A 27,215-nucleotide genomic window follows, 5' to 3' on the forward strand; every position below is an offset into this window, starting at 1 on the left:
TTAATGAGTGATTTAAGGGTTATTGTTTGTAGTCACAAAACAATCTACAGTAGGCTACAGCAATGCTACATTTAAAGATACGCAGGAAGTCCCCAGACAAGTGTATCACACTTTTTGATTGTGTCTTTCTTTACAATCCTGAATCATAATTTGTTTCCAGTATTGTACTGGTATCTCATCTCTGCTGTTTTGTCCTGTTATTATTCCATACTCAGGAATCAATGTGGAAGTCCCGTTGTCACACTCAAGATGCGGAGAACTTGAGGCTTCGTAAGAGTCTGCAGGACTCAGAAACTCAACGTACTGCTGCAGAAATACGATGCCAGTCCTTGTCTGACTCCCTTGATGTTTATAGGCAGAAATATCAAGCGTGTCTAACCAAGGTGACTGATCTGGAAACTGAAATCAAGAGCACTGAAGAGGACTTAAAAGAGGCCAAGGCCCAGGTTGGGAACAAAAACCATGGTGTCTACTCATTTTTTCACCTTGACAGTCTTTTTTCTTGTATTATTTTAGCTTTAGATATTCTCATAAGAAGTCTCTGATGAATTGGCTTTTCATCTAGATTTTAATTAAGCAATTTTATAAATGATTTTTTTCACTAATAAATAGTCTATACTCTAAAATTTTTGATTTCAGAGTTTGCAGCATGAAGATGAGGTTTTTCGTGTACGTGCTGAGATCCTAGTGTTAAAAAAAGATTTAGAGGCACAAAGCGCCCAGCTGGAGAGCAGCGATGAGGTTATTGAAACGTTAAGCCAGCAACTCAGAGAAACACAAAATGAGTCTGAAGCCATCAAGAAACATGTTGAAGAATGCGAGGCAGTGATCAATAATCTAAGAGAGAGGATATCAGCTCATAAATTGCAGGTGAAATATTGTAAATTGGTCTTAGAATGTCTTAATAGATGACAGGTATGATTATCCTAAATAAAACTGTTGACTATCATGGAAGGAGTATGGCCTTTGTGGCAAACAGCGATGACAGCACTATTTCCATAATAAACAGCCAAAAATGTATGGTGTGCTAACCAGAACAGAGTCATTTAGGGGGACAACTAATTCCCATATTCACTAACAAATCATTTGCTTTATATAAAAGTGACTGCAGAAAGATTTACACAGAGGGCTCAAAAACACAGCCCTTGAAGAAACCTTTTATAAACCAAATGATCAATCCATTTTAATTCTAGGGTACTCCTGTCTGTGTCACTAGGCAACTAGCTTGACGGTTGTTTTTCAACTATTGACTCATCCGTTGTCTAAGCTCATTTACCTCAGTGACAGGGTTTTTGGCCATTCTGGCTGCCAGTCCATTGTAGTGCATACTGGCAGTCAGTCACTCACGCTAACAGCTCAATAATGTATTAGGACACGTTTTCCACTGTTTTTGTGTTTAGCATGGTTTAGTCAAAAAAACTGGATACAACAGTTCAGATGCATATGTGAGACCAGCTCACCCGCATTCATGTTAATGGTGGACAGCCGTTTCACAATCAGATGGGCGGAATTGAGTCTTTTCTTCTTTATGATGCCAACTGCAGACAGGCACATTATGCTGAATGGGTGGTTACTGCTCCTGAGAACATGAGAAATGAGCTATGTTCAGATTTCCCACTTCCAAGACAGGTCCAGAAGATATACTGTATATATTAAATGAGTCAGCCTTTATTTTATAGAACACATATCGCATAACACAGTTGCAAAAGTCTTCATTTAATCTTAATAGCTCATTTTCTTAAAGGTTGGAATGTCATTTTTGAAATTCAGCAACTTTCTTGCTGTCTTTCCATCCTCTTCTCTCTACTAGTGTTACAACAGGTCAAACTAGACCTCATTCTCTACCTAACAATTGGCATGCTGGTGAGTGCAGCCCACATACATATAAAGTTTTTGTTTCTTTACCTGTGGCATGTATTTAATTTATACTGTTTAGGCTCAGCTATTCAGATTTTTTTGTGCCTGTCTTGTCTGTTCCAATATTGATATTTTCCTTCAGTTATATTAAAACTATATGGATTCTTAAGACGTTTGGACTAGAAAAGGGAAATATAAAAGCACTTAACAAACCTCTAACACCAAATACTTGCACATAAGCCTTACATCAAGATTTTATCTGAAATATAATAGCAGCAATCTCTCAATGGTCCAAGTGCTTTTGTGTGGAGCTTTTAGAATTGAACTCACAAACACTGCAATGGCACCAAAAATTCAAAACAGGTATATGGATAGTAAACTACTAGGGAAATCTGGACTATAAAAACAGTATATTTGATGCAGAGTAAAAATCACTGTACATGACAAAACTCAGTAAGCAATCTGTGTTTGCTGTAGCAGAACCGTATACAAAGAATAGAAAACCCACTGTGATCCTGAGTGAGTGAAAACAATATTTGGTGAAACAGCAGGGGCAAAAATGTATAAGTTTCACTTACCGGCAGTGACAGAATTACAGATATGTTATTGCTAGGGGTAAACAGTGATTGTTATCTATATTTCATGATGGTAAATCAAATAAAAATACTGTAACATTCATCATATTTATTAGCACTGGACAATAATTGATTGCTGTGTTTGAAGCTGCAAAAGTTTAACATGTTGTTCAACACTTTCAGTGCATATTTTTAAAATTTAAATACTTGTTGGACCATTGATAATTTTCTGTAAGAATGGACTTGCAAATATTTTGGTCACTCACTGTTTTGTTTTGCTGTAAAATATGTCCTAGATTTGATTGTTAAATTAACTAAGATCACTGCAACTTCATAATGCAGTCACTTTGTAATTTAATGTATAGAGAAAAAAATAATATTGGGCTCTTTGAAATGTAGTTGCTGTGAAGGTGAACTCTTGATTCCTAGGAAATCTCTACTTGTACCTATTATATATCCTATAGTCCTTCTGTCTTTTTATATTTGTACAAAAGCAAAGTTGAGGTATACTCTGGTTAACTCTTGTTTGTAGGGGAAGAGTGCGTAAATGAGTGTTGTGCATGCAGAATTTTTAGTAAGTGTAACCTGAGTCCCCACTAGAGCTTTGTACAAAGTGCCATAAGGTATCTTGGTTCAAACTGATGAAAATAGTCAATGCACAGAGCAAAAAAAAACTAATACCTAAGATAAGATGGACATCCAAGATAACCACAGAATTCTAAAACTACCTTGGTTTTGCAGGATTAAAGTTAGGATACCCACCGGTCACCTTCAGCTACAAAGGCTATGTGAGTTAAAGTCTGAAGAGAGTGAGTTGGTTACAAAGTTATATTGCAAGTCGGTCACAATGTGTGCTTTTTTATTGTTTTCTTCAGACCTTGTGACATTTTCATAATGAGCCATTATATATTTATTTGTAGATTATAAGATTATTACATTTCTTTAAAACAAATCCACATGAACAAACTTCATTTTCCAGCACATGTTGATTCACAGTAAGTGCTTGTAATCTTAACACCCTGGTCCATCTATATATATTTATATCTAAAACACTTCAGAAATTAAATTATAATTCTGAATGTTCCTAAAAGTAAGGATTCCCAACGCAATCACATGGATTGTTCCTATAAATCTTTGAAATTGTTAAATAAACATTCTGCAAATTTCCAGCTAGCATGTAAAAATATAAAAAGGTAGCCCGTTATAAATGTCATTTTCTCCAGCCACTTGTAGCTAAGCCAGGCAGTATCACTTTACAAGATGCCATGACTGGGACACCAGTCCATCACAATCACCAGTTAATTTAACATGCACGTCTTTCAGAGTACTAAGAGAAAACTTATACAAAAATGAGGAGACCAGAACATGCAAACTACACACAGACCATACATTAGAAAAGAGGGTGTTTTAATTTAAAACACTGTAAAAACAGTGTGCTGTCTCTCTCTCATTTCCTCATCTCACCAGTATGGAGTGACAGCCTTTGGCCCTTATGTTTTGTTTGCTTTTAGTCCATTGCATCCCTTGACCTTTGTAGTAAAGAGAAATAACAAAAAAACAAACAAAATAGGTAAGTGATGAGCTTTGAACTAGTTCATTGTAGGAAAGAACAGCAGGCGATGCAGAAATAACTACTCTAAAAGAGATGAATGGGTTTGATATGTTTACACATCACATGCAGTAACAACTCACTAAGTACTGTTTCTGCATACACTTAGTCGATGTACAGCTGAGATACCAGGTAACACTGCATGACTACAAAGAAAAGTGATTGGAAAAAAATATATAGCAACATACAGAACAGAATTGGAATACAATCAGTGAACTTAACACATTTTACTTTATGAATTTTGGCCATGTCATCCTTCAAGGTTAATGGAGTTTTTATTTACAGATTTCGCAAAAATAGAGAAATGGTTAGCTGAGAGTTAAAGCAGCAACAGAGTTCAAGACCTCCAAAGTACAGCCCCTAATGATAGCAGAAATATTTAACATCATAAGTAACTGCATGACCAGTTAAATTCATATTTTGTATAAGTGTACACTAATGATACCTAAATGTTGTAAGTACCATTGTAGATTTATATTTTGTTATGGTAAAAATATATTACAAGTTATTTTAGTACACATTCAATGTACAAATGTGTTACTTAATATTTTTTTTCTTTTTCACGTGAATAATGCTTACACATCTTGTTTATTGCAGGCAAAGGAGCAAGAAGAGATGATGGTCAAAATACAGACGGACTTCTCATCTTACCGTGCAACTCACTCACATTCAGACTCAGAATTTGACTCCCAGCTTTTGCTCATTGAGCAACTCAAGCAGGTAATAAAGAAGATCTCTTATTTATTGCCTACGTTTGCTGGACTTACTGAATTAAACAGTACATTAATGGATATATTACATTATAGAAATTCAAAGTGGAAGCCACTGTATAACAAAAACCACATTTCACATTGCATATTGCCACTTTTCTCAAAGCTTTTCAATCTCCCACCCAAACACAGAAGACTCACAGTCTAGGTATTGGAATTCCTCTCTCCCTTTATCTCAAAACTGCATTCACTCCATACACCTACAAATTCAATTGCTGTCTTTTTCTTTAGTTTCAGCTTTCTACACTGTGCCTTGAGTATATAATTGCACTATTTATGTCAAAAACAAACAAAAAAAATACACCAAACTTGCTACTTCCCAGGCCTTGTCTTTCGGACTGGACTCCTGATTTCATAACACTGCCTGTTTTTAGCTTGTAGCTTTGCTGCTGCACACTGGCAAACTTTCACTATTTGATGTTTCACAACAAGCCTTTTTAACCAGCAGCTCTACAAGTTCAGGTCAGTCAAATAAATCCATGTTTGCTTTTGTTTCTACTCCATAAAACTGCAGCATGTTAAACTGGCAGCCTCCTTTCCGGACCAGCTGTCTGTCAGTGTGTGTGCTTGTGTGCATTTTTAATAGACTGTAGATGGCCAATCTGTTAGTGTGCTGACATGTGAAAGTGCTCATTGAAGTGCTGGCTTCACAGCAGACGCCCGGCTCTGCTTTGGTGATTTACAGCCATACTCTGCACAGTGCCTGCTGCCCTGTAAACCGCAGATCTGTAAAACAATGAGATTGATTACCTGCAGCCATTGCCACTGTGGCCCGCCATGTTGTTGCAACCTTTTAACACTGTTTTATAGGTGGTTAGAGCAGCTCATTGTGATATTTATTCATTTATAAGTAGTCATGAAATATAGATTCATCGTGATGGTTTGTCAATGTGATAGCTGTGAAACGTACTGCCTGGTTAGGTACCTTTTTAATAGGCATTTGGCCAGAGATGACGGTTTTATCTCAGTCACTTGGCAAGATCTGTCAGCCATTTCACTCAAAGGAGACTTATTTTATATGGGCTTTGTTTCTTTGTATTTTGAGAAGCATTTTTGATTTTTCACTACTGAGATATATTGCATAAATCTGACTGCTTTATGTATGTAGCCTGTTTAGGTATTCTCTGGAGCTGCATGTGGTTGTATGGCTCCTTCATTCACTTTATTAAGATAGAAACTGAAAATTATCTGTGATGCATTTCCTTCTTTTATTTACCCCAGTTTAATTTATTAACACTGCCATTTTCTACTTCTATATTTTCCTTACTAGTAACTCTTTTGCATGTTCCAGTACATATTCTGTTAACTTTACTGTACTGCATATAGGTGCATCTCTTAGGACATTCACATACTGGCTAACGTCTTTTATGTGGGGTTTTTCCACTTACATGTCCAAAGACATGAAGGGTGAGTTAATTGGCAGTTTATGACTTGCACCAAGTGAGAGTTGGGAATGAGGTGTTTGCTGTGATGAGGAGGCGCCCTGTCCTGGGCCTGCTTTGTGCCCAGTGCTTCAGGAATGGACTCCAGTCTCCAAAACCCTAAACTGGATTAAGCATATTTAAAAACTAGCAGACCTCGTGCGCTTCGCTGCAGTCGCTGTATTTGGAATAATTATATATCTACATGCGACTTATAGAGCTTCTTTATATACAACATTTTTGGTTTGTCCTCCTGGAGCCAAAATATATAAATTTTCTCTATGACTAATTCGTGAACATGCTACATAAAAATAGAACGGGAAAACGGCAACACCGCCGGGAACAACAGTAAAAAACAACAGTAAATGAGATAAAGTAAAAGTCTACTAAACACTAAAGTACAAAAACGAAGTAGAAAGTAACAGTAAACCGCAACACCGCCGGGAACACCGCACACATGGTACTAAACACAAAGAAACACTAAATAGAAACACTAAAGGAAAAAATACTATTCAGTAAGTACTGCGTCTAGTAAACAGTACATCAGTAAAGGAGAGAGGACTAAACACTAAGGAGAAAGAACGGCAAGACCGCGTCAGCTGCAGAGTTAAGCTCGGAGCGAAATGAAGTGAATGAAATGACGTAAATGGGAGGGGAGATGATCACGTGACTCCCCCACCCTCCCTCCACAAACACAGTCTCTTGGATCCCAACTCTCCTTTATATGTATAGATGTAATGTTACTTCCGTTACAACCTGTTTTGATATGGTGCTTACTATTCATGGGCAATATAAGACAACCATTTTCCAATCTTCTTAATTAAATTTAGATTTGTGGGGGTAAGAGATTATCCTAGTATTATCTTTGGCACAATGAAGAAACCTGCGTAGGTGGAGAATCAGTGCGTATGAGTGAACACTCCCTCCCACATACTCACACTGAGACAATTTAGACTAATCTGTAAGCCTAGTTCTAATGATTGGGAAGAGAACCCAGAATGTCTGGAGTAAAGCTCAAAAACAGACACCTAATGGTTTAGGATTGTAGAAAATATGTCAATCTTTGTTTATATACAACACTACAATGCAGATAGCATCACTGAAAGATGCACATCATCAGATAGTTCATTGACAACAGACAAAAGCACAACATAAAGTAAAAATATTTGAATGGAGAAGAAAATCTAAAGCCAAGATTTCAGTTTAAAGAAAGAAGGAACCTAATAGAAATTACAAAAGTAGTGTTTTGCAGTGAAAATACAGGGCCATGCCACATCCGTGCTGACCTGCGGTAATGAATGTGAGACTTTGAAAAAGTGAAGTGGCCAATCACAGGGAATCTTAGCTGTCATACAATTTAAAAAGTTAAAACATCAGCATCGAAGACAGATATCCTAAGGTGGCCTGTTTTAGGATATTAAGTAAATTATTTTGAAGCTGTCTGTTTTATCTTGGAAAGGTTTTTGGGTATCCTCTCCAGAAACATAATTCTTAATACCCACAGTTATATGTCATCTTCTCACCTATTACAGTCTATTCCTGCACCCATTTCAAAGGAGACACAGCCCACTGCCACAATGCACTTGTATCTAGGGCTATAGTTCAGCTTCACCCAGGATTAACTACTGCTATGACCTTTCTTTCTACTAGACGTCCCCATTTTTATCTATTCCTGAATTTGCAGAATAGAGCAACAAGACAAGGAAATAAGCAGGTTTAGATACTTTATTCATTTATGGTAATCTTTAACATTGCTTATTATCCCAAAAATGGAAGAAAAGCAAACAAGACAATCACACTATAAGAACTCGATGTTTAGCAGCTGTCACAGACAGTGCCATCTGAAGCATCCAGTGTGCAAAGGTACAGGTGGTTCTCTGCTCTTGGGGTTATGTTGCTGTAGCTCAGGTGTCTAACAGCATGTAGGTCTCTAGGTAACTGTTCTTCCTGCAGCTGGTAATCAGTTTATTTTCCTACCTTATAAAGCTGGTCTAAAGTGTTTCAGTTTCTGAAATGGTGCACTCATCTCCTTTTATGTAATAATTAGAGTCTTTCCCATGGCAGGGACTTTTTAGGAATTCAACAACATTTGTAGCATTTCCACTGTAGGAACTCTGACCATGTGTAGTTCCTGGCACTTTTTTATTAGAGTATATATTTTTCTTTAAACCAAGTAGTATTTTTGGGACGGGGGCTTGGGAGATGAAGGGTGCTTACTGGTTAACCAGAAGCATTGGTGCCATCAAACTGCTTTGTTAGTATTTTGGACTTTGGAGAGTTATCAGTGACCATGATGCACAGGGCCATACACAGTATCAAAGCAATAACTTACCTATGTGAAGTACAGAGTGCTTTGAAGCAGTAGTGGGCGGGTGGGGGTTCTCTGAACTCCCAAACATATCCCTCTTTTTTGCATGTGACATATTCTACATAAAGGCTGTAGTTCCTGTTCTATGGTGGGAACACAACACACGAAAGAGGCCATGGACCACAAGTACCCAGGGTCAACGACATACAGGAACTCATTGATTTTTGAAGACAAAGTACCTGCGGTAGAAAAGTGTCTACTGTGAGCTGTTTGGGGCCAAACCTTGCTTCTGATATTTAAATTCAGCAGTTGTCATCATTTGATTGAGATATTTGCAACTATCCATCCATCCATCCATCCATTTTCCAACCCGCTGAATCCAAACACAGGGTCATGGGGGTCTGCTGGAGCCTATTCCAGCCAACACAGGGCACAAGGCAGGAACCAATCCTGGGCAGGGTGCCAACCCACCACAGGACACACACAAACACACACTAGGCCATTTTAGAATCGCCAATCCACCTAGCCTGCATGTCTTTGGACTGTGGGAGGAAACCGGAGCGCCCAGAGGAAACCCACGCAGACACGGGGGGAACATGCAAACTCAACGTAGGGAGGACCTGGGAAGCGAACCCGGGTCTCCTAACTGCGAGGCAGCAGCGCTAACACTGTGCCACCGTGCCACCCTATTTGCAACTAGGTAAGCTAATTTAAAACCAGCCCTTAACTTTCGATACAACAAATCAAAGTACTTGTCTGTCTTAAAAAGCCTAAAAATAGGTTAGCAGAGCAAGTTTAATATGTATGACCTACTTGATACTGACTGATTGTCTTTAATACAGGGGTGTCCAACTCCAGTCCTGGTGGGCCGCAGTGGCTGCAGGTTTCCATTCTGACCATCTTCTTAATTAGTGAGCCATTTTTGCTGCTAATTAACTTGTCTTGCCTTAGTTTTAATTGACGTGATTCAGACCCCTTATTGTTACTTTTTCCTTAATGAGCAACCAAACAATAATGAGACCCAAAACAAGCTGCCACATGACCAGCTAACCTTAAAATAATTAAAGGTGAATGTCTCAGTCATGTTGGTCTGCTCAAGTCACCAAAACATCTTGACGGTGGTCTTAGAAAAAACAGAAAACCAACAGTCTGCTGTGGTAGAATGAGAGCAGCAACAAGTCATGATATTTAATAACGACTTTAATTAACAGCAGGAATTGGCTTCTTATTAAGAAGCTTGTTGGAGTGAAATTACCTGGAGTTTGACGTTCCCATTTAGCTGGTCATCTCTCAGCTTGTTTTACACCTCATTTCTGTTTGAAGAAACAATCAATTTAGAGGACTGAATCATTAAAAACTGGGCTATTAAAATGAAGGGAAAAGGAGTTAACAGTTAAAACTGCTTGCTGATTAGAAAAAGGGTTAGAATGAAAACCTGCAGCCACTGCCGCTCACCAGGAGCAGGGTTGGACACCCCTGCTTTAATACCTTAAACAATTTAAAACTGCAAAGAAAGATAATTCAAATAAATTCTTAATAATGCTACTACAATAATGAAATTACATTCTTCATACACACAACACTTGGACTTGCTGGTATATCTCAGTAGCTTTTGTCTTTTGTGGGAAGACAATAAAAATGTATTATAATTTAATATAATATTATAAGTTATTTTCTCAGGCAATTAGCATAGTAGCTAACAAACTAGACCTTAAACCCCAAGAATACTTGTCCTGTTTTCATTCTGAAGTATTGCATAACCTTAAACAAGTTATTTAATCTGCCTTTGGTTTAATTATAAATCATTTATCTAAATGTATAAGTAAATTTATAAATAATTTATGCAAATAGTCTTTTGTATCCTGACCTTGTAAGTCACCTTGTAATTTTATAAAGATGTCTGGGAAATAGACAATAATAATAATGATGATACTCAAACACTAAGCTTTCCCGTCTCATGTCTTTCTGTAATATTAAGAATATTAACTTAGACTTTCCTCTAGTACTGATTCCCTTATGGACATTGATAATTTATCCACTCCTGAAGAAATGGTCCTCACACTGTAACACTGGACTTAATGGTTTTCTTAACTCTGTCGCTCCATTAAAAACTAGATCTGTTTCTTTCTCTTTTTCTGCTCCCTGGTTCACGCCTGAACTTCGACTTTTGAAAGCCAAAGGCTGGTAACTTGAACGGTTATATAAAAAAACTGGACTCTTTGTTCACAAAGAGATGTACAAAAACCATATACTTTATTACAAGGACTGTATTGCCCAAACTAAATCTAACTATTATACTCACATTATTTATTCCAATGAAGGAAACACCAAGTCATTGTTTTCACTACTTAACAATATCACACAACCCCCAGATTCTTTACCTTCTCACCTTTACTCAAATGAATTTTGCAATTCCCGTATGTCCTTTTTTAATGAAGTCTCTCTGTATGGATTCCTCCAGTACTGCATTTGAATTTCACCCACCAACTCACCCATTTTCCTCTTTTCAACTTCCTACTTTCTCAGAAATCTCAGATCTTGTCTGTAAGTCTAAGCCATCCACCTGTCAACTGGACCCCCTCCCTACAGTTCTGGTCAAAGCCTGCCTCCCCTCTCTGGTCCCTCTTATTTCTGTTGTAATCCACTCTTCTCTCACTACTGGTACTGTTCCTTCATCTTTTAAAACTGCTGCAATAACCCCAATACTGAAAAAACCTGGTGCCGATCTGACTAATTTCAGTAATTTTCATCCTATTTCTAATCTACCCTTCATTTCTAAAATGCTTGAAGAAATAGAGGCCATTCAACTTCATTCTTATTTATCTCAAAATAATCTGTATGAACAGTTCCAGTCTGGTTTTCGTCCCCTCCACAGTACAGAAATGGCACTTATAAAAATTACTAATGACCTCCTTATGGCAGCTGATTCTGGTTTAATTACTATTCTCATCCTCGTTGATCTGAGTGCAGCCTCTGACACTATTTGTCACACTACTCTTCTCAATAGATTATGTTCGATTGGCATTACCCACACTCCACTAGATTGGTTCAGATCCTACTCAGGCCGCACTCAGTTTGTTCTGCTTAAAACTTTCATATACCAACCCACCACTGTTACTTCAGATGTGCTCCAGGGCTCTGTCCTGGGGACCCTCCTTTTCATTATTTACCTTCTTCCCCTTGACAATATCTTTCCTAAATATAACATTAGCTTCCACTGTTTTGCTGATGACACCCAGCTCTACCTCACTAGCAAACCTACTGCTTCCTTTCCACCCTCTTCACTTACTGATTGCATAGCAGAAATCAAATCCTGGTTTTCTTCAAATTTTCTTAAATAGTGACAAAACTGAGGTTCTCGTCATTGGTACAAAATCAACATTATCCAAAACTGATCACTTTTCATTTCTTATTGATAATTCCTCTGTCTCCCCTTCCCCACTGGTTAAGAATCTTGGTGTCATCCTTGACAGTACTTTATCCTTTCAGTCCTACATCAATAACATCTCCCGGTCTGCATATTTCCACTTGTGTAACATTAATGGTATTCGCCCCTCCCTCACTCCCACACCACTGCTATCCTCGTTCATAGCCTTGTCACTTTGTATCTCGATTATTGGAATTCTCTTTTCTTTGTTCTTTCTCGCAAATCTCTTTATAAGCTTCAACTGGTCCAGATTTCAGCTGCCTGCATCATTACTAGAACCTCCTCTATTCGCCATATCACTCCCGTTTTGCAGCAGCTTCACTGGCTTCCAGTTCAGTTCCGAATTCAATTCAAAATTCTCCTACTAACATTTAAGGCTCTCCACAACCTTGCCCCTCCATATCTGTGCGACCTCCTCCATGTTGCCATTCCCTCCCGTACCCTCAGATCCTCTTCCTCTGTCCACTTGACTGTCCCCTTCGTCCGTCTTACCACTATGGGGAGCAGAGCATTCAGTTGCTCTGCTCCCCAGCTCTGGAATTCACTACCACCTGAGCTTAGAAATATTGACTCATTTTCACCTTTCAAATCTAAACTTAAAACTCATTTGTTTAAGACTGCCTTTTCTCTTTGATTACAATTGTTCTGTCTGATTTTAACTTCTGTATTTTACTTTTGTTTATAATCTGTGTTTTGTCTATTATTCGGTGTCCTTGAGTGTTTAGAAAGGCGCTTACAAATAAATAAAATGTATTATTATTATTATTATTATTATTATTAATACATGTACTGTATGCTGTAAGGCTCCCATATACAGAACTCAAAACCAGTCAAAGACACCAGTGATCTGCATATGTATAATAAGTGTAATCAGGGGTGCACATAACTTTTTCAGTGAGTTACTCAAGTGAGTACCATCAGTTGGAGTTTGGTACGCAATTCAAATCAAAGAGCTTTATTGGCATGACCATAAACTGTTTTGCCAAAAAAATTGAAATAAAACAATTTCTATAACAGATTTAACTGTAAGGTAAAGTAAAAAATAAATACAGATACAACAACAATAATAATAAAATAAAAATATAGCAGCAGCTTAAAAAATGTAAGAATCAGAAATACCTGATCACTGTATACAGAGTAAGGTTTTAATAAGTGCAACCTGCCTCACTGTCCTCCTCACTGTCTACCTCACAGTCCTCTATTTTCAGCTTCCTGCATGGCAGATGATGATGCTGCAGAAGCATCTCCCTCTCCTTGGTTAAGCCTCCGCTTAGCTGTCTTCATCCAAAGGTCAACCACTGGTTTTGGGTCAAATGTCTCTGTGGTCTTCTTTGACTGGTGGATGTGCATTAGGGCCATGAGGTGTGCATGTGACAGACAAAATCTGTGCTTGTTTCATTTATTATGTTGAGATTTGAGAATCCCCTCTCACAGGCTGCACTGCTCAAAGGCAGTGTAAGAGACAGTTTAACCAATTCGACAATGTTGGAGTAAAGATCTGGATTGCTTGTATGTATTATCTTATGATGCTGCCAAGCGTTTCCCTGTTTGCTTTAAGCGCATCCATTCTGTGACAGTTGTGCCTTTGTCAAGACTCAGTGTGGCTTCACAATTCTGAAGAATGGTGCAAACTGTTGTGCTGCCAAAACAATGTAAATCGTTGAGGCCAAGTTGAAGGATCAAATACTAAGAAATGATCACATGACTTCAGTGAGTCATATCTGATTCCAAACTCAATTAACTTCCTGAGTAAGTTTATCTTGTCCCTGCCAGCGTCAGCATTAGATACAGTTGCGATCAGATGATTTTCTGCAGTTTTCTAATGTGTGTACGGTGCACAGAATGTGCACGAAGGAGTCTTCTACTGCAGCCAGTTGCCGTAGTTTCGGAACAATACCGTTTTATGTACCGAAGTTAACAGCAGCCCGTCTGTGCACACGGCGACCAACTTTCTCATCCAGTTGTCCAAGCCTGCTTCCTGGAAAAGTTTAACGAGTCCGTCTGTTACAGCCGGCGCAGATCGGTCAGCAGCCAGTTTGATTAGGCCAAGGAACTCCGTGGTAAACTGCCCGAAGTTGGACACAGACACAATGAAAACGATCTCCTGCTCGGTTTTAATGATGTCTTCCAATCCATCAAAAATCAGTCCCCAAAATTCAGCAGACTCCAAGTTTGCTTTCAACTCCGCGCTGATAGTGCGCACAATGGTCTGCATTATCCGTATGGCCGCTTCACGTAAATGGAACGCAGTTCCGACATTTTCTCCTAGCTGCTTCACTAATGGAATATCTTCAGCATAGGAAGATAGGGGACGAGCGTGTTTAGCTTTATGAAAGGCAAGGAGAAAAATATTACACAGAGCTTGCCCATTGTTCTTCGTTTACCTTTGATCGCCATCTAGCTAGAGGGCGAGTGGAAATTTCTTTCTGACTAGCTTGTTTATTAGAAAGAGCTTGTACTATTCTCCTTGTGCTCCTTGTGTTTGTCAAATAACGACTTAAATTCTTAGAGCTTGTGTAGAAGGCACTTGTTTTGTCTGCGATATGTGGATGTGAGTGGCACAACTTACACCACATTTCAGTGCGCTCATCATTAGCTTCAAGCTACGGCACATCTTGGAGACATTTTTCAGAAAAAAACTCTTTTTTTCCTGCTCTGGCTCAGCTTGTTGTTTCCTTGCAGGTGTTGAAACACCAAAGTAGCTGCTTAATGTCTGTTGTTTTTTAGACATATTGGCAACACAAGATAATCAAAACCAAAAAGAAAACAACATATATTAGCAACATGAGGTGTTGATGCCCTCGTATGCGCCGGCGCCGTAGGGACACAGATGATGTTACGTATTTACAATTTTTGTTGCGCATGCGTACCAGCGTACCAGTTATGTGCATCCCTGTGTGTAATACATGACAGAAAAATGTTATTACTACTGGTAAAATCTGAAAGTCAATATTATTCCAGTTCTTAGAAAATAGAGTAGTAGGCAAGATCCATACTTCAAGGAGAAACTATCCATACTTTTCAGTTGTAATGCAGACCTCAGAAGATGCATTAGTTTATTCATTTGTTCATTTTCCAAACCTGATTATTTCAATACGGTCAATGGGACGTGTGGGAAGATGAGGTTTGAGCGACAACCCGTCTGAGAATCATCAGGCACCAGACAAGCACAAACCCTTTATATGTTGGCAGTCCCAGGTATAACTGATTGGACTAACTGGAGTATACTAAATATTTCCTGTTATAGTACATAATTAATGATACCTTGTCATTTCAGTGTATGGGCCAGCATGCCACATACTTACTCACAAACCCACCTTTGCTCATATATTGTTAATCCAAACTGCATTTTATAAAAAGATGTTAGAATAATAGTAGTGAAACCCTCTCATTTTTATCAGCTTTAGTCTGTTACAGCCTCACAGTGCTATAGTGGATAGATTTTACAGCTCAGCATTTTCTGGGCCCCACTTAAACTCCAAGCTATAGCACATTCTGTATGTACCTTGTGTGTATCCCTAGTGTACATTTGGGGTTTCTCCAGGAACCAAAGTATTTGTCTACAGTTGAAAGATTTTTAGATAGATCACTAATGACACTTAAGTAGATTGGAAGGAGTGAATGTACTATAGCTGTGTGTCTGAGTGTGATCTGCAATGTCCCCTTAATCTGAGTAATAAAATAATTGGGCCCAGAAAACAGGATTATGGATGGAAGAATTTAATGAGATTACTAAGAACATCTAAGAAAAAGAATATGCTTATAGGGGAACTTTCTTTTATAAATACATAAACATATGTAAATGCTTAATTATGGAAGTATTATGTACTGAATGACCTGCTTGTGTAGAGTCATCTTGGTGAAATTTTTTCATGTAAAATAAGTCTGTTAAAAATGCTGTACATAAAGAATCCCTTAATAGCATAGCATTAGAATATAAGTGTAGACATTATTCACATGGAAGGTATTATTAAAAGAACTTGTGCCCTATTTTATTCTACCCACGTTTGTCAAATGGCTTTACCTCATCAACATGCATCTGCTTTAAAATGCAGCATTGCACGCTGTTGATCTGTAACGCTGGGTTCTACTGATCAGTGTGTCTTGTCGTTTGAGTTAAACACAATTTTACTGCACCTGTACACTGTACTAATACTACAAACTGCTCTGTTCGCAGGAGCTGGCTGCTGCCCTGGAGCAGTGTAGTAAGCATGTTCAACAAGTTGGAGAGCACCAGGCACTCATCCGAGAGATGAAAGAAGAAGTACATAGGCTAACAGAGCAGAGGAATAGCAGCATTGAAGGTAGGAGCATAAATACTTCACATTTTTTAACATAACTTCAGATTCATTTCAGTTATTGGTATCTCTGTTGATAGACCATGTGTCAGAGCATGTTTGGTTTGTGCCCTCTCTACCATGCACGCTGCAGTTTTATTTTCCATCTTTTGTTTACAGCTGTCCTCATTTATTTTTCACCATATGTAATCTTGAAAAAGTTGAACATATCTGTTCAGGTGAGAGAATATGAAATTCTGACAGAAACAGTAAGATCCGGAAGAAATGACATGAGACCAAAACAACTGATGCAGCCTGGCAACTAAATACAGAAGTATTATTCCTTCCACAATTAGATACAGATGTTAGCTTGGATATTAATTTGGGCATCGCGTTCAGGAAAAGATTGCCCAGGACATGCATGTTCCAGAGCACTAAACACCATTTCAAACTAGCAGTCTTAAAGTTGTACTGTATCAAATGCTTCTGACCCTGAGAGTAACCAGTAACACATGGTTTAAAAGAGTCTCCTGTCCACAGAGTAATTAAATCTGGAATTGGAAAATGAGTTGGATGAAGGCTTACACAAAGGCAGAAAGATAAAGAAAGAGAGAGGTGGTGACAGAGAGTTCGTATTCTGGTATTAGGTGGGAAATTATTGAAACTACCTCAGGGAATTATTCTTATCTGTTTGTTCATTTTTATCCTGAGTTCTTTCATAGCTTAAACCTTGCTTTTCTTCTGTATTTTCTTTCATTAAAACAAATTTCTGTCTGATAGAGCATCATGTGAAAACTACCAAACTCCCTTCTACCAAACTTTGCTACTATTTCCAGAATATATAACTTAAAATAAAATTTTAGATTTCTGTTTATACATTTCTAGAAAAAAATTAAAACTAAGACTGCCTCAATAAATATTGCCATTATCTGCTGAAATAATACTAAATTAATAGCACTACATATCCACTAGATGGCAGCAACAGGTGTGTCTATGTGAAATTGCTTGGAAGGAGTCTCATATACTGTACAATATGTAAATATAATGTGAGATTTTTGAGACCCCCAACAACCCCCCAACTGCTTTGTGCACCAACACTCGGTTAATGCAGACAGAGACTGGTTGTCTGCAGTTTGTGCAACTACAAGTTTGCACGCTTCTCATGTAATGTGTTTGTCGCCTGCTAGTGGATGCAGAAAAAAGAACAGAAGGCTTTAAGGTCGCTACAAAATTATTAAAGTATTGTTATTACACCAGCTGAAAAAGGAGTCGTGATAGTCATAGTGGACAAAGAGCAATATGTACATTTCCCAGAATTCTACGGCCTTCCAAAAATTTATAAAACCCCTTTGAAATTAAGACCATTGGTTCGCATAACAGGTGGGCAACATATAACTTATCCAAAGTGTGATATGATATGGATCATTCAGTTAATAGTGCCGAGATGGCATTGCAGCATCTGAAGAATATATTCATCGATAATGATGAAATCCTGGTCTCATTTGATGTCATGTCCCTGTACACCATGATTCCAATTCAATTGGCCACAGAGACTTTACTCTCAAAACTGAATAATGACCCTGCCATAACGGCATGAAAGAAGCTGACCATGAAAGACGTAATGCTTTTAATACTATCACTTTGACAAAAAACTCACTTCCATTTTAATGGGAAATATTAAAGACAGAAAGAAGGCATGCCAATGAAATCTCCATTGTCAGGACTCTTAGCCGAACTGGTTATGCAGCAATTTGAAAGCGTGGCTCTAACTCAGTTCAGACCTAAACTTTGGATGCACAGTGTTGACATTACATTCATCATATTAAAAAGCAGCCAGCTAAATGAATTCCATAGCTACATCTACTCAGCATCTACTCTGTAAATATAAAAAGATTAGCTAATTAGTGCAACGTTTTCATGCAATGCTCATTTTGCTTCAAAACTGTACATTATATAGTATATATCTATATATCAATTTTGTTGTCTTCGTTAGGAAAATACACCAATGATGCTCTCACGTCACTACAACCAATTTAGTGTGAGTACAAAAACAAATACATTATATACTTCTGCTTCGCTAAGAACAATAGTAGTTGAGTTGCGTGTTAGGACTCGATAAACCAAGCATGTGGCGCAATGGCAGCGTGGCTGTCTCACAGTAAGGAGATTGCGAGTTCACATCCTGGGTCCTCCATGTGTAAAATATTGTGAAGAGGGTTTTTTTCATTTTTTCAAAAAATTCACTTCATATGTACATATACACACCACTACACACAACTATATATAGTCTTGATATATATAGATTATTTTCTGTTCCTCAGATAGCAAACTGTCAACTTGGACCAGTGTGGCATCACAGTATTGTTTGTATTCTGTTTCTCTTTATCTCTATGTTTTTCTATTGTTGGCCATTCCCTTAGTTTTAGTTTACTAAAACTATATTAGCCAACCCGCAGCATACCATACGCCGCATAATCAGGCCGGTTTTTTAATGATTTTAAGCACAGGGAGAAAATTAACATTTGAAAAATCGGTAATGTAATAAATCAGCAAGAAAAGCAACATTGTAACAATGCACGGAACGAACCAACACACAATCGTCTGTGACTGAAAACTGGTGGACCGCAATCGCGTCTTCTCCTGCCAGACGGAGGGATGGGGGTGCACGGCGCGGAGTGTGGAAGGGGAGGAGAGGAGAAGGACGTCCATTCAGCTCCCTCCGTCATGCTAGTCTCCTGAATTCTCGTTCAGTATGTACTGCCCGCTCATGTGCCCACCTCCAACTCGTCACTTGAGCCGTTGGCTGCTTTTCTAAATATAATCCACCAAGACACCTGACCACGGTAGTAGCGAGGTGGGAGGGGGGTGTGCACAAAGGGTAGCGACGCAACCAGTGGGAGCGTATGAGTCGCAATTAGTGGGAATTCCATGGTTTGCAGCCCGAATGGGGTTCAACAGCTTACCCACGCCTCTCTGCGTAGACACACGCTCAATCTCATGCATAATTAGTTATTGAATGCTAAACACTTCTGGAAAGACACGGTTGTCTAAAACGGGTTGGTGTGAGAATACAACAGTAAGTGAATGAAAAGATGGAACTCTGGAGGGAGCAAAATACAACACAATAGTGAACCCGTGGCATAACAAACGCCGCATATTTATTTATTGATGGTTGAACACTTCTGGAAAGACACAGTTGTCTAAAAAGGGAGGGTTTGAGGATACAACAGAAAGTGAATGAAAAGATGGAACTCTGGAGAGAGCAACATATAATTGTCCGTGAGTGAAGACGACACGTAGACTTTTAATTGCTCTGTGCGGTTTTGGCTGCCTTTCTATATATAATCCACCAAGACACCCGACCACGGTGGGAGGCGAGTGTGTACAAAGTGCAGGAGTATCTAAGAAGACGCATGTTTGTCGCGGATGTGAATTGCTGTATGTAGCGTGTAAAACAATTTGCTATGGTGCACGCGGTCGTGCGTCGTAACCGAAAACTTGTTTTTTAAAGACTGCTCACTTCATTGTGTTTTAACCTCAGTTGTAAAGGAATGTTTTAAGGATCCCATGGGATACCCCTCGCAAACAGTTTTACACGCTGCATATGGCGACTCACCTCTGCGAGAAACATGCCTCTATTAACAGTCAACGTGGGTCAGAGCTGCATGTGACCTCTACGACAGACGAATATAAATGACGCCGGTTTTTCTGTGTCGTCGCGTCCGAGTTGGTCGGCGTGGCTCCTTCCTGCGTGCGCCATAGGTGTCTCACTTGTCGGCGGCTTAGTGAATCCACGCCCCTTCTGGCGTGCTTTCCATGGTTGTCTTGCCTTTCCATTGGTGTCTTGCCTTTCCATTGGTGTCTTGCCTTAGTGAATTATATACTGTATATAGATTACATTCTTTCTGTAAATGTTTTATTTGTAACTATTGTGATGTATGGCCGGCTGTTCATCCCGGCCAATACCCCCACACCGCCAGGTGGAGCCCTCCCTGCAGTATGGAGGTGCCCCGAAGACCAGCAGGGCATTATGGACATTGGAGTCTTTATTCACAGCCCTGCTGGACACCATGGGGGCCGCCAGGTGTCGCTGCAGGGAGGCCCAGAGACTGTTTGCCTTACGCCCAGGAAGTACGTCATAGTCACATGGACAAAGAGAACGATGTGCTTCCTGGGTGAAGAAAAAAGGATTTTTTTATCTGACCCGGAAGTGTTCTAGGTCATATGGACAGAGAGTGTGAAACGCTTCCGGGTCGAAGAGTATAAAGGACTGTGGGAGATCCCAGACAGACAAGCTGAGTTGGGAGGCAGGGTGGCTAAGCATCTGGGAGTGGGGGATTGGTTTATTTGTGATTTGGTTTATGGTTATTGGAGAATTGTGGAGAGGAGCGTGCTTTGTGCACATTATTATTATATTAAATATTATTATTGGACTTTTTATCTGGTGTCTGACGTGTGGTCTGAGGGTACAAGGGTGCGAGGAAGCCCCTATCTGTCACACTATATTTGTAAATACACTGTCTGTGATTTTAAATGTAAAGTGTACTATATTAAAATAAATATTAAAAATACATGGTGAGTCAAAAATATGTTAACATTTGAATGGTGGAAACAATTTATTCACAAAATATACGTTCTATGTGCAAGATGATTTACAGGAATTTCTCAACCTGTTTGCCATCATGTTCAACACATGTGCCATATGTGGCACATAAATTGTCCACAAAAATTGTATATAAGTATATACATAGCAGTACCAGTATTGTTAACATAATTTTGACTCGCCCTGTAATTCACATTTAATATTTTCTAAAATTCTGGAGCAGTGTGGAAACTTTATGATAACATTCTGCATCTGTCTCACTACTTTTGCACTATTTCAGAAACAACAAGGCTGAAGGAGACAATAAAACAACTGCAAGTGGAGGTCCTTACAGACAATCAGCAAAGACAAGCTGAAGTGGTGGACCTGCAGCATTGTGTCTCACAACTGGATGCTGAAGTGGCAGAGGCACACAAACAGTGCACACAGCGACAACAGGTATACTGTTAAATTTTGCAGTTCATAATTTGGTATCTACAGTTTGTCATATTATCGAAAAGTGTTTAGAAAAATATATTTGGTTACAATAACTATGGTGTTTTATTGGCAGTACCTCTATACACCCAGCAAAATAATAACAAAATAATTCAATTCTTCTGTTAATAAGTATATACATTACATAAATGCTTGGGTAAACTTACAAATCTCTGAAGAGAATGAATCAAGTAGGAAAAATAACGTGCAAAATGCTGCATACAGTACATTCATACATTTTCAAACTTGCCTAATCCATTTGACGGAAACAGGAACTGCAGGTTATCCAAAGGCAGTAACCAGCCCTTAATGTTGTGTTACTCAAATTCAGGGCACACTCCCACCCTGGGACAATTATATGACACCAGTTTAGGATGAAAATGATTTTTTAAAAAGTGAATGTTATTAAATGCTGTATTGGTTTGGTATGGTTTCTCTTACACTTAATTTAAATGTATGATTTTTTTGTGTTTAATTACTTTGTGTGGCTCAGAACTGTAGGACTAGGTTCCCTTAATATGTATTTTTTTCTTTATACATACACTGCAAAATAAAACGTTCAATCTGGTTAAGTAGACTTTACTGAATAGATAACTCATCAATAATTCATTCACTCAGTCTTAATTTTATGATGACACCCTGCACTGAGCACACTTTTACAAGATGCTTTATAAAGCAAACAAGGGAGCAATTCAGTGCAGCAAGATGAAATACATCATTTAAGTACATGATGAATTACAAAGAAAAAAATTAGAAGATGCTGCACAAATAAACAGAAACTGATAGTGCTGAGATCTCTGTGTCTGTCCGGTAATGGGCTGGCACTTCCTTGGCAGTGACATTTGTTCTGTTTTTCAGTTACTGAGATCAGTTTCTTTAATAATGTACAAAAGAAGGAAAAATAATGACTGAAATAACTTCTTAATATATATTATATATTTAGCAAAAATGTGTTTGCTTTGGAGTGATATTGCCTGGGCAGGACTTTTGTTTTGACATTCCTCACAATGTTTTTATTTATCCGCTAAAGCAACACAAAATCTTACACCTTAGATATTTATTTCTTAGTTATTTTTATTTGAATATATAATAAAGCTCTAAAGTTCAGATTATCATCCTTATTCAGTGTTATCCATAGTACATTCCTCTCATTTATACTAGGTGGAAGTTTAACTTTAGCTTGTTTCAAATGCCCCATGAATGTTATTCATATTAGATAAACATGACTGTGCACATGTTCATACTTTGCTTTTATGGTAAAGGCCTTGCATTGATTTATATAGAATTTAATGAGGGCTACTATTCATTTTACCAGGCTATCCAAAAAAGAGATGACCTCCTGAGAAAATCAGAATCTCACTTGATGGAAGCTCGGGACAAAATTCGAGAGAAGGCTTCAGAGGCTGAGAGGCAAGCCATTATATCAAAGAGCCTCCAGTCAGATGTACAGAGATTGCAGCGTGACATCAAACAGAAAGAAAGACAAAATGCATCCTTAGTAAATGAGATACAGCAACTGAAGCAGGAACTAACAACCACACACACACAATACAGAGAAGCAGGTATTTTTATTGTGGCAGCGTCATGCAAAATCTGCCTTTTAATTCTCTTTCGGGTTATTTGGTTTATGTAGAAAATGCTTGGAATTTCAGTTGTCCCAAAGGACATGTAACTTAGTTAGTTGACGCCAGTCTGAGAGCTGAAGCCTGTTTTGAAAGCATTGAGTGCTAGGCAGGAGGCTCTTACCTAGACTGACTCATTTTGAAAATATTTGTAATCTTTTTGGTTGGTGGAATTTGCAGTTTTCACTGTTTTCAAGCACATTACAGAGCCCTTTACCTTTGAGCAGAACAAGAAGCAGCTTAACCACAATGCACAAATGAGATTCACTGTGTTGGAAAAGCCCCACACTGCTTGTTTTATAAAGTTGCAGAATCCGCACACATTGTAGCTGCAAGCTCTGTTTTCTAACACTAGCTGTGCTTAAAAAATCAAAGAGTGAAAAATCATCTTGCCTAATAGCAAAGATTCTTACAAAAAAAGAAAAATGATAAAACATTTATGTTGCATTTTTTACAGCACAGGAAGGGTAATAAAGTATTCTCCACTAATATGAGTATATAAACATATATTCTATATATATATATATATATATGTGTATATATATATATATATATATATATATATATATATATATATATATATATATATATATATATATATATATATATATATATATATATGTGTAAAGCGCTTCCTTTTCATAGAATCAGGGGCTAGTAGAGGATCTGCCAACTCTTTGTTCTGAAGAGGTCAGAGCGCAGATCCAGCACAGAAAGATTTTGCTTCCAAAGGAAAAACATTCAGCTGCATATGATTACATAGCTTCTTTCTACTATGCCTGCTAACACTGGGGTTAGTAGAAGGCTTTGAAACGATCCACGGGGAAGCCTGCTATTTCACTGCTGTCAAAATTAGACAGCCTATAACGAGAGCCTTTGTCCTGTGCTGTAGATGAGCATAAAAAACAAAATTGGCATTATTTCCAGAGGTGAAAAACTGGAACAATAAAGATCATCTGATATTTCAGTACCTGCCATCAAGGTATATATTTGTTGCTTTTCTGTTGTTATATGTAATTTGTTTTGTTTTTATTGTTAGTACTGTACATAACACCAAAAAAGTGCACTCCTCTGGGCCTCATGAGAACTCTTTAATAAGCTGGCAATCCGGGCACCTGTTTGAATGCTAGTCTGAAATGAAACCTCTCATCAATTCACAGCCCAAGGCCGTGTCACCCACTGGTAGGATCACAACAGACACAAGGCTTGACGGGGGAATTTTAAAGCGCATGTTTTTTTCTCTTTCTTTCTTTCGTTCTTTTTTTTTTTCTGCCGTTTAAAAATTGGACAGTCTTTGAAGTAAAAGGGCACACCTGCATTAAAAAAAGCAAACAACTCATCATGGATACAAGCTCAGTCTTTTGGAAATGGCCTTTAGGAAGTCAGAGAGAAGTGTTGTGCTCCACACTTAGGCTCATTTTAACAGCAAGCACTATTACCGTTATTCCTGTTCTTTAAATAGAAAAATAAAAATGTGTCATAACCTCTTTAACATTTTTCATTTTGTTATAATGCTTTTATTCCATCCATCCATTCAACCATCCATTATTTGATCCACCTTAAGAATTGAAGGGTTGTGTGGGGCCATTGGCTATTTCAGCAGCTGCCAATGCAAGGCAGGAGCCGACCCAGGTTGTGATAGCAGTCTCTAAATGGGCATACTCATAATTTTAATCTGCCACCCAGTTTAAAACACGTGTGTGTGTTGAAAAAAGAATAATAAAAAAAAAAAACAGTCACAGGGCACAAGGGCAAGCTCAGAGACTCATGGGATTTCATCTTGGGTCTCTAAAGCTATCTTGACCTCTGAAAAGTCCAGTCTTGAAGTATCTGTACTGTTGGTTTGTGTGTGTGTGTGTTTTTTTTTTGTTTGTTTGTTTGTTTTTTTAAGCTGTATACAGTTCATTCAAAATCACTTACATATTTCTTTACTAAATATTCTAATTATTAGTGTGTTTTGTTTGTAATTTAAAGTTTTATTTAGATATAAAGACTTCTAAAAATCCCTGGTGTAAAGACACAGACAGTGACAAGTCAATCATTCATTTTCTGAACCTGCTTATTCTAGTATAGTCATGTAGGATCTGTCAACATTCACTACAAGGCAAGAGATTCAACGCAGTACAGGGCGCCAGTCCCAGTGTACACATAGTTGGTCACTGTTATACAGAATATTATTTTCTGTTTCTCACTAAAATGTCAATTTTGTAGGTACCTTTTAAGACCTGTCACATAGCATTCTGAAACCAGCTTAGTTCAATTTAATGTCATACCTTTATAAAGCACATTTTTAATCATCGTTTAATGCACATGTCTTTGGCATGTGAGAGGAAAACAGGAATACTACAGGGCACAGGACTCTGGACTTGTGAGGAAGCACAGCTAGTCACTGTACCAACCTGACATTTCTTTCAATGATTGTGTTTTCAGAAATTTTGAATAATGCTTTGAAATATACAGTAGATTTAGTACTTCTCTCAGTTTTTAATATCATAAGCGATTCAGTAAATATATGAGTATTTTCTAGTGTTTCACAGTTTAACCTTTTCATAAAGAAGGATATTGAATAGTATGTTCACTTAGTGCACCATTCACTGTTTACTGAGCCATAGTTATGGGTTCATAATCCCTAGCTGAAATTTTATTTCACCTAAAATGGCACCCACATAGCAATTTTGACAACAACAATGACAACATTTATTTATATAGCACATATTCATACAAAAAATGTAGCTCAAAGTGCTTTACATAATGGAAAAATAAAAGACACAGTAAGAAAAATAAGTCAACATTAATTAACATAGAATAGTATGAAAGAGTAAGGTCCGATGGCCAGGGAGGACAGAAAAACAAAAAACTCCAGACAGCTGGAGAAAAAATAAAATCTGTAGGGATTCCAGACCAAGAGACCACCCAGTCCCCTCTGGGCATTCTACCTAACATAAATGAAACAGTCCTCTTTGTATTTAGGGTTCTCACGGAAGGACTTGATGATGATGGTCACGTAGACTTCTGCCTTTTAATCCATCCATCATTGTTGGAGCATCATGAAGCTTTGAGTAGGTGGAGGTGGCGCAGGCCGCCACCACAAAGAGACCGGAAAAAGAAACAGAAAGAGAGTAGGGGTCAGTACCGATTTTAGAGCCACCATGAATAGTTATTATAATGAATTGAACATACAGAGTTTCAGGATTAAAGTGAAGTTATGAGAAGGCCATGTTAAAGTAATGTGTTTTCAGCAGTTTTTTAAAGTGCTCTACTGTATCAGCCTGGCAAATTCCTATTGGCAGGCTATTCCAGATTTTAGGTGCATAGCAGCAGAAGGCCGCCTCACCACTTCTTTTAAGTTTTGTTCTTGGAATTCTAAGGAGACACTCATTTGAGGATCTGAGGTTACGATTTGGAATATAAGGTGTCAGACATTCCGATATATAAGATGGGGCGAGATTATTTAAGGCTTTATAAACCATAAGCAGAATTTTAAAGTCAATCCTGAATGACACAGGTAACCAGTGTAGTGACATCAAAACTGGAGAAATGTGTTCGGATTTTCTTTTCCTAGTTAGGATTCTAGCAGCTGCATTCTGCACTCGTTGCAAGTGATTTATGTCTTTTTTGGGTAGTCCTGAGAGGAGTGTGTTACAGTAATCTAGTCGACTGAAAACAAAAGCGTGAATTAATTTCTCAGCATCTTTCAATGATATAAGAGGTCTAACTTTACTATGTTTCTTAAGTGAAAAATGCTGTCCTAGTGATCTGATTAATATGCGATTTAAAATTCAGATTACAGTCAACAATTACCCCTAAGCTTTTTACTCCGTCTTGACTTTTAATCCTAATGTATCAGTTTATTTCTGATAACCTCATTGAATCCATTATTGCCAATCACTAAAATTTCAGTTTTCTCTTTATTTAGCTTGAGAAAATTACTATTCATCCATTCTGAGATACAGTAAGACATTGTGTTAGTGAATCAAGAGAGTCGGTGTCATCAGGTGCTATTGATAAGTACAGCTGTGTGTCATCAGCATAGCTGTGGTAGCTCACGTTGTGCCCTGAGATAATCTGACCTAACGGAAGCATGTAGATTGAGAAGAGCAGCGGACCCAGGATAGAGCCTTGTGGAACACCATATAGAATATCATGTGTCTTTGAGTTGTAATTACCACAACTAACAAAGAATTTTCTCCTGCCAGGTAGGATTCAAACCAATTTAAGACACTGCCAGAGAGGCCCACCCATTGACTAAGGCGATTTCTAAGAATATTGTGA

At 38.1% G+C, this 27,215-nt stretch overlaps 1 protein-coding gene across 1 annotated transcript in view; it reads left to right on the top strand.

The window, feature by feature from the left end:
- Positions 1–27,215, top strand: part of LOC120534874 (polyamine-modulated factor 1-binding protein 1) — a 373,314-nt gene that overhangs the window by 289,739 nt on the left and 56,360 nt on the right. Inside the window, exons 21-26 of the mRNA XM_039762390.1 lie at positions 216–446; positions 640–870; positions 4,639–4,761; positions 16,145–16,271; positions 21,128–21,285; positions 22,637–22,883. Coding sequence (XP_039618324.1) covers positions 216–446; positions 640–870; positions 4,639–4,761; positions 16,145–16,271; positions 21,128–21,285; positions 22,637–22,883 — 1,117 coding nt within the window. The remainder of the gene's footprint in view (positions 1–215; positions 447–639; positions 871–4,638; positions 4,762–16,144; positions 16,272–21,127; positions 21,286–22,636; positions 22,884–27,215) is intronic.

Source organism: Polypterus senegalus, chromosome 9 (genome assembly GCF_016835505.1).
Source record: "Polypterus senegalus isolate Bchr_013 chromosome 9, ASM1683550v1, whole genome shotgun sequence".
NCBI lineage: Eukaryota > Metazoa > Chordata > Cladistia > Polypteriformes > Polypteridae > Polypterus > Polypterus senegalus.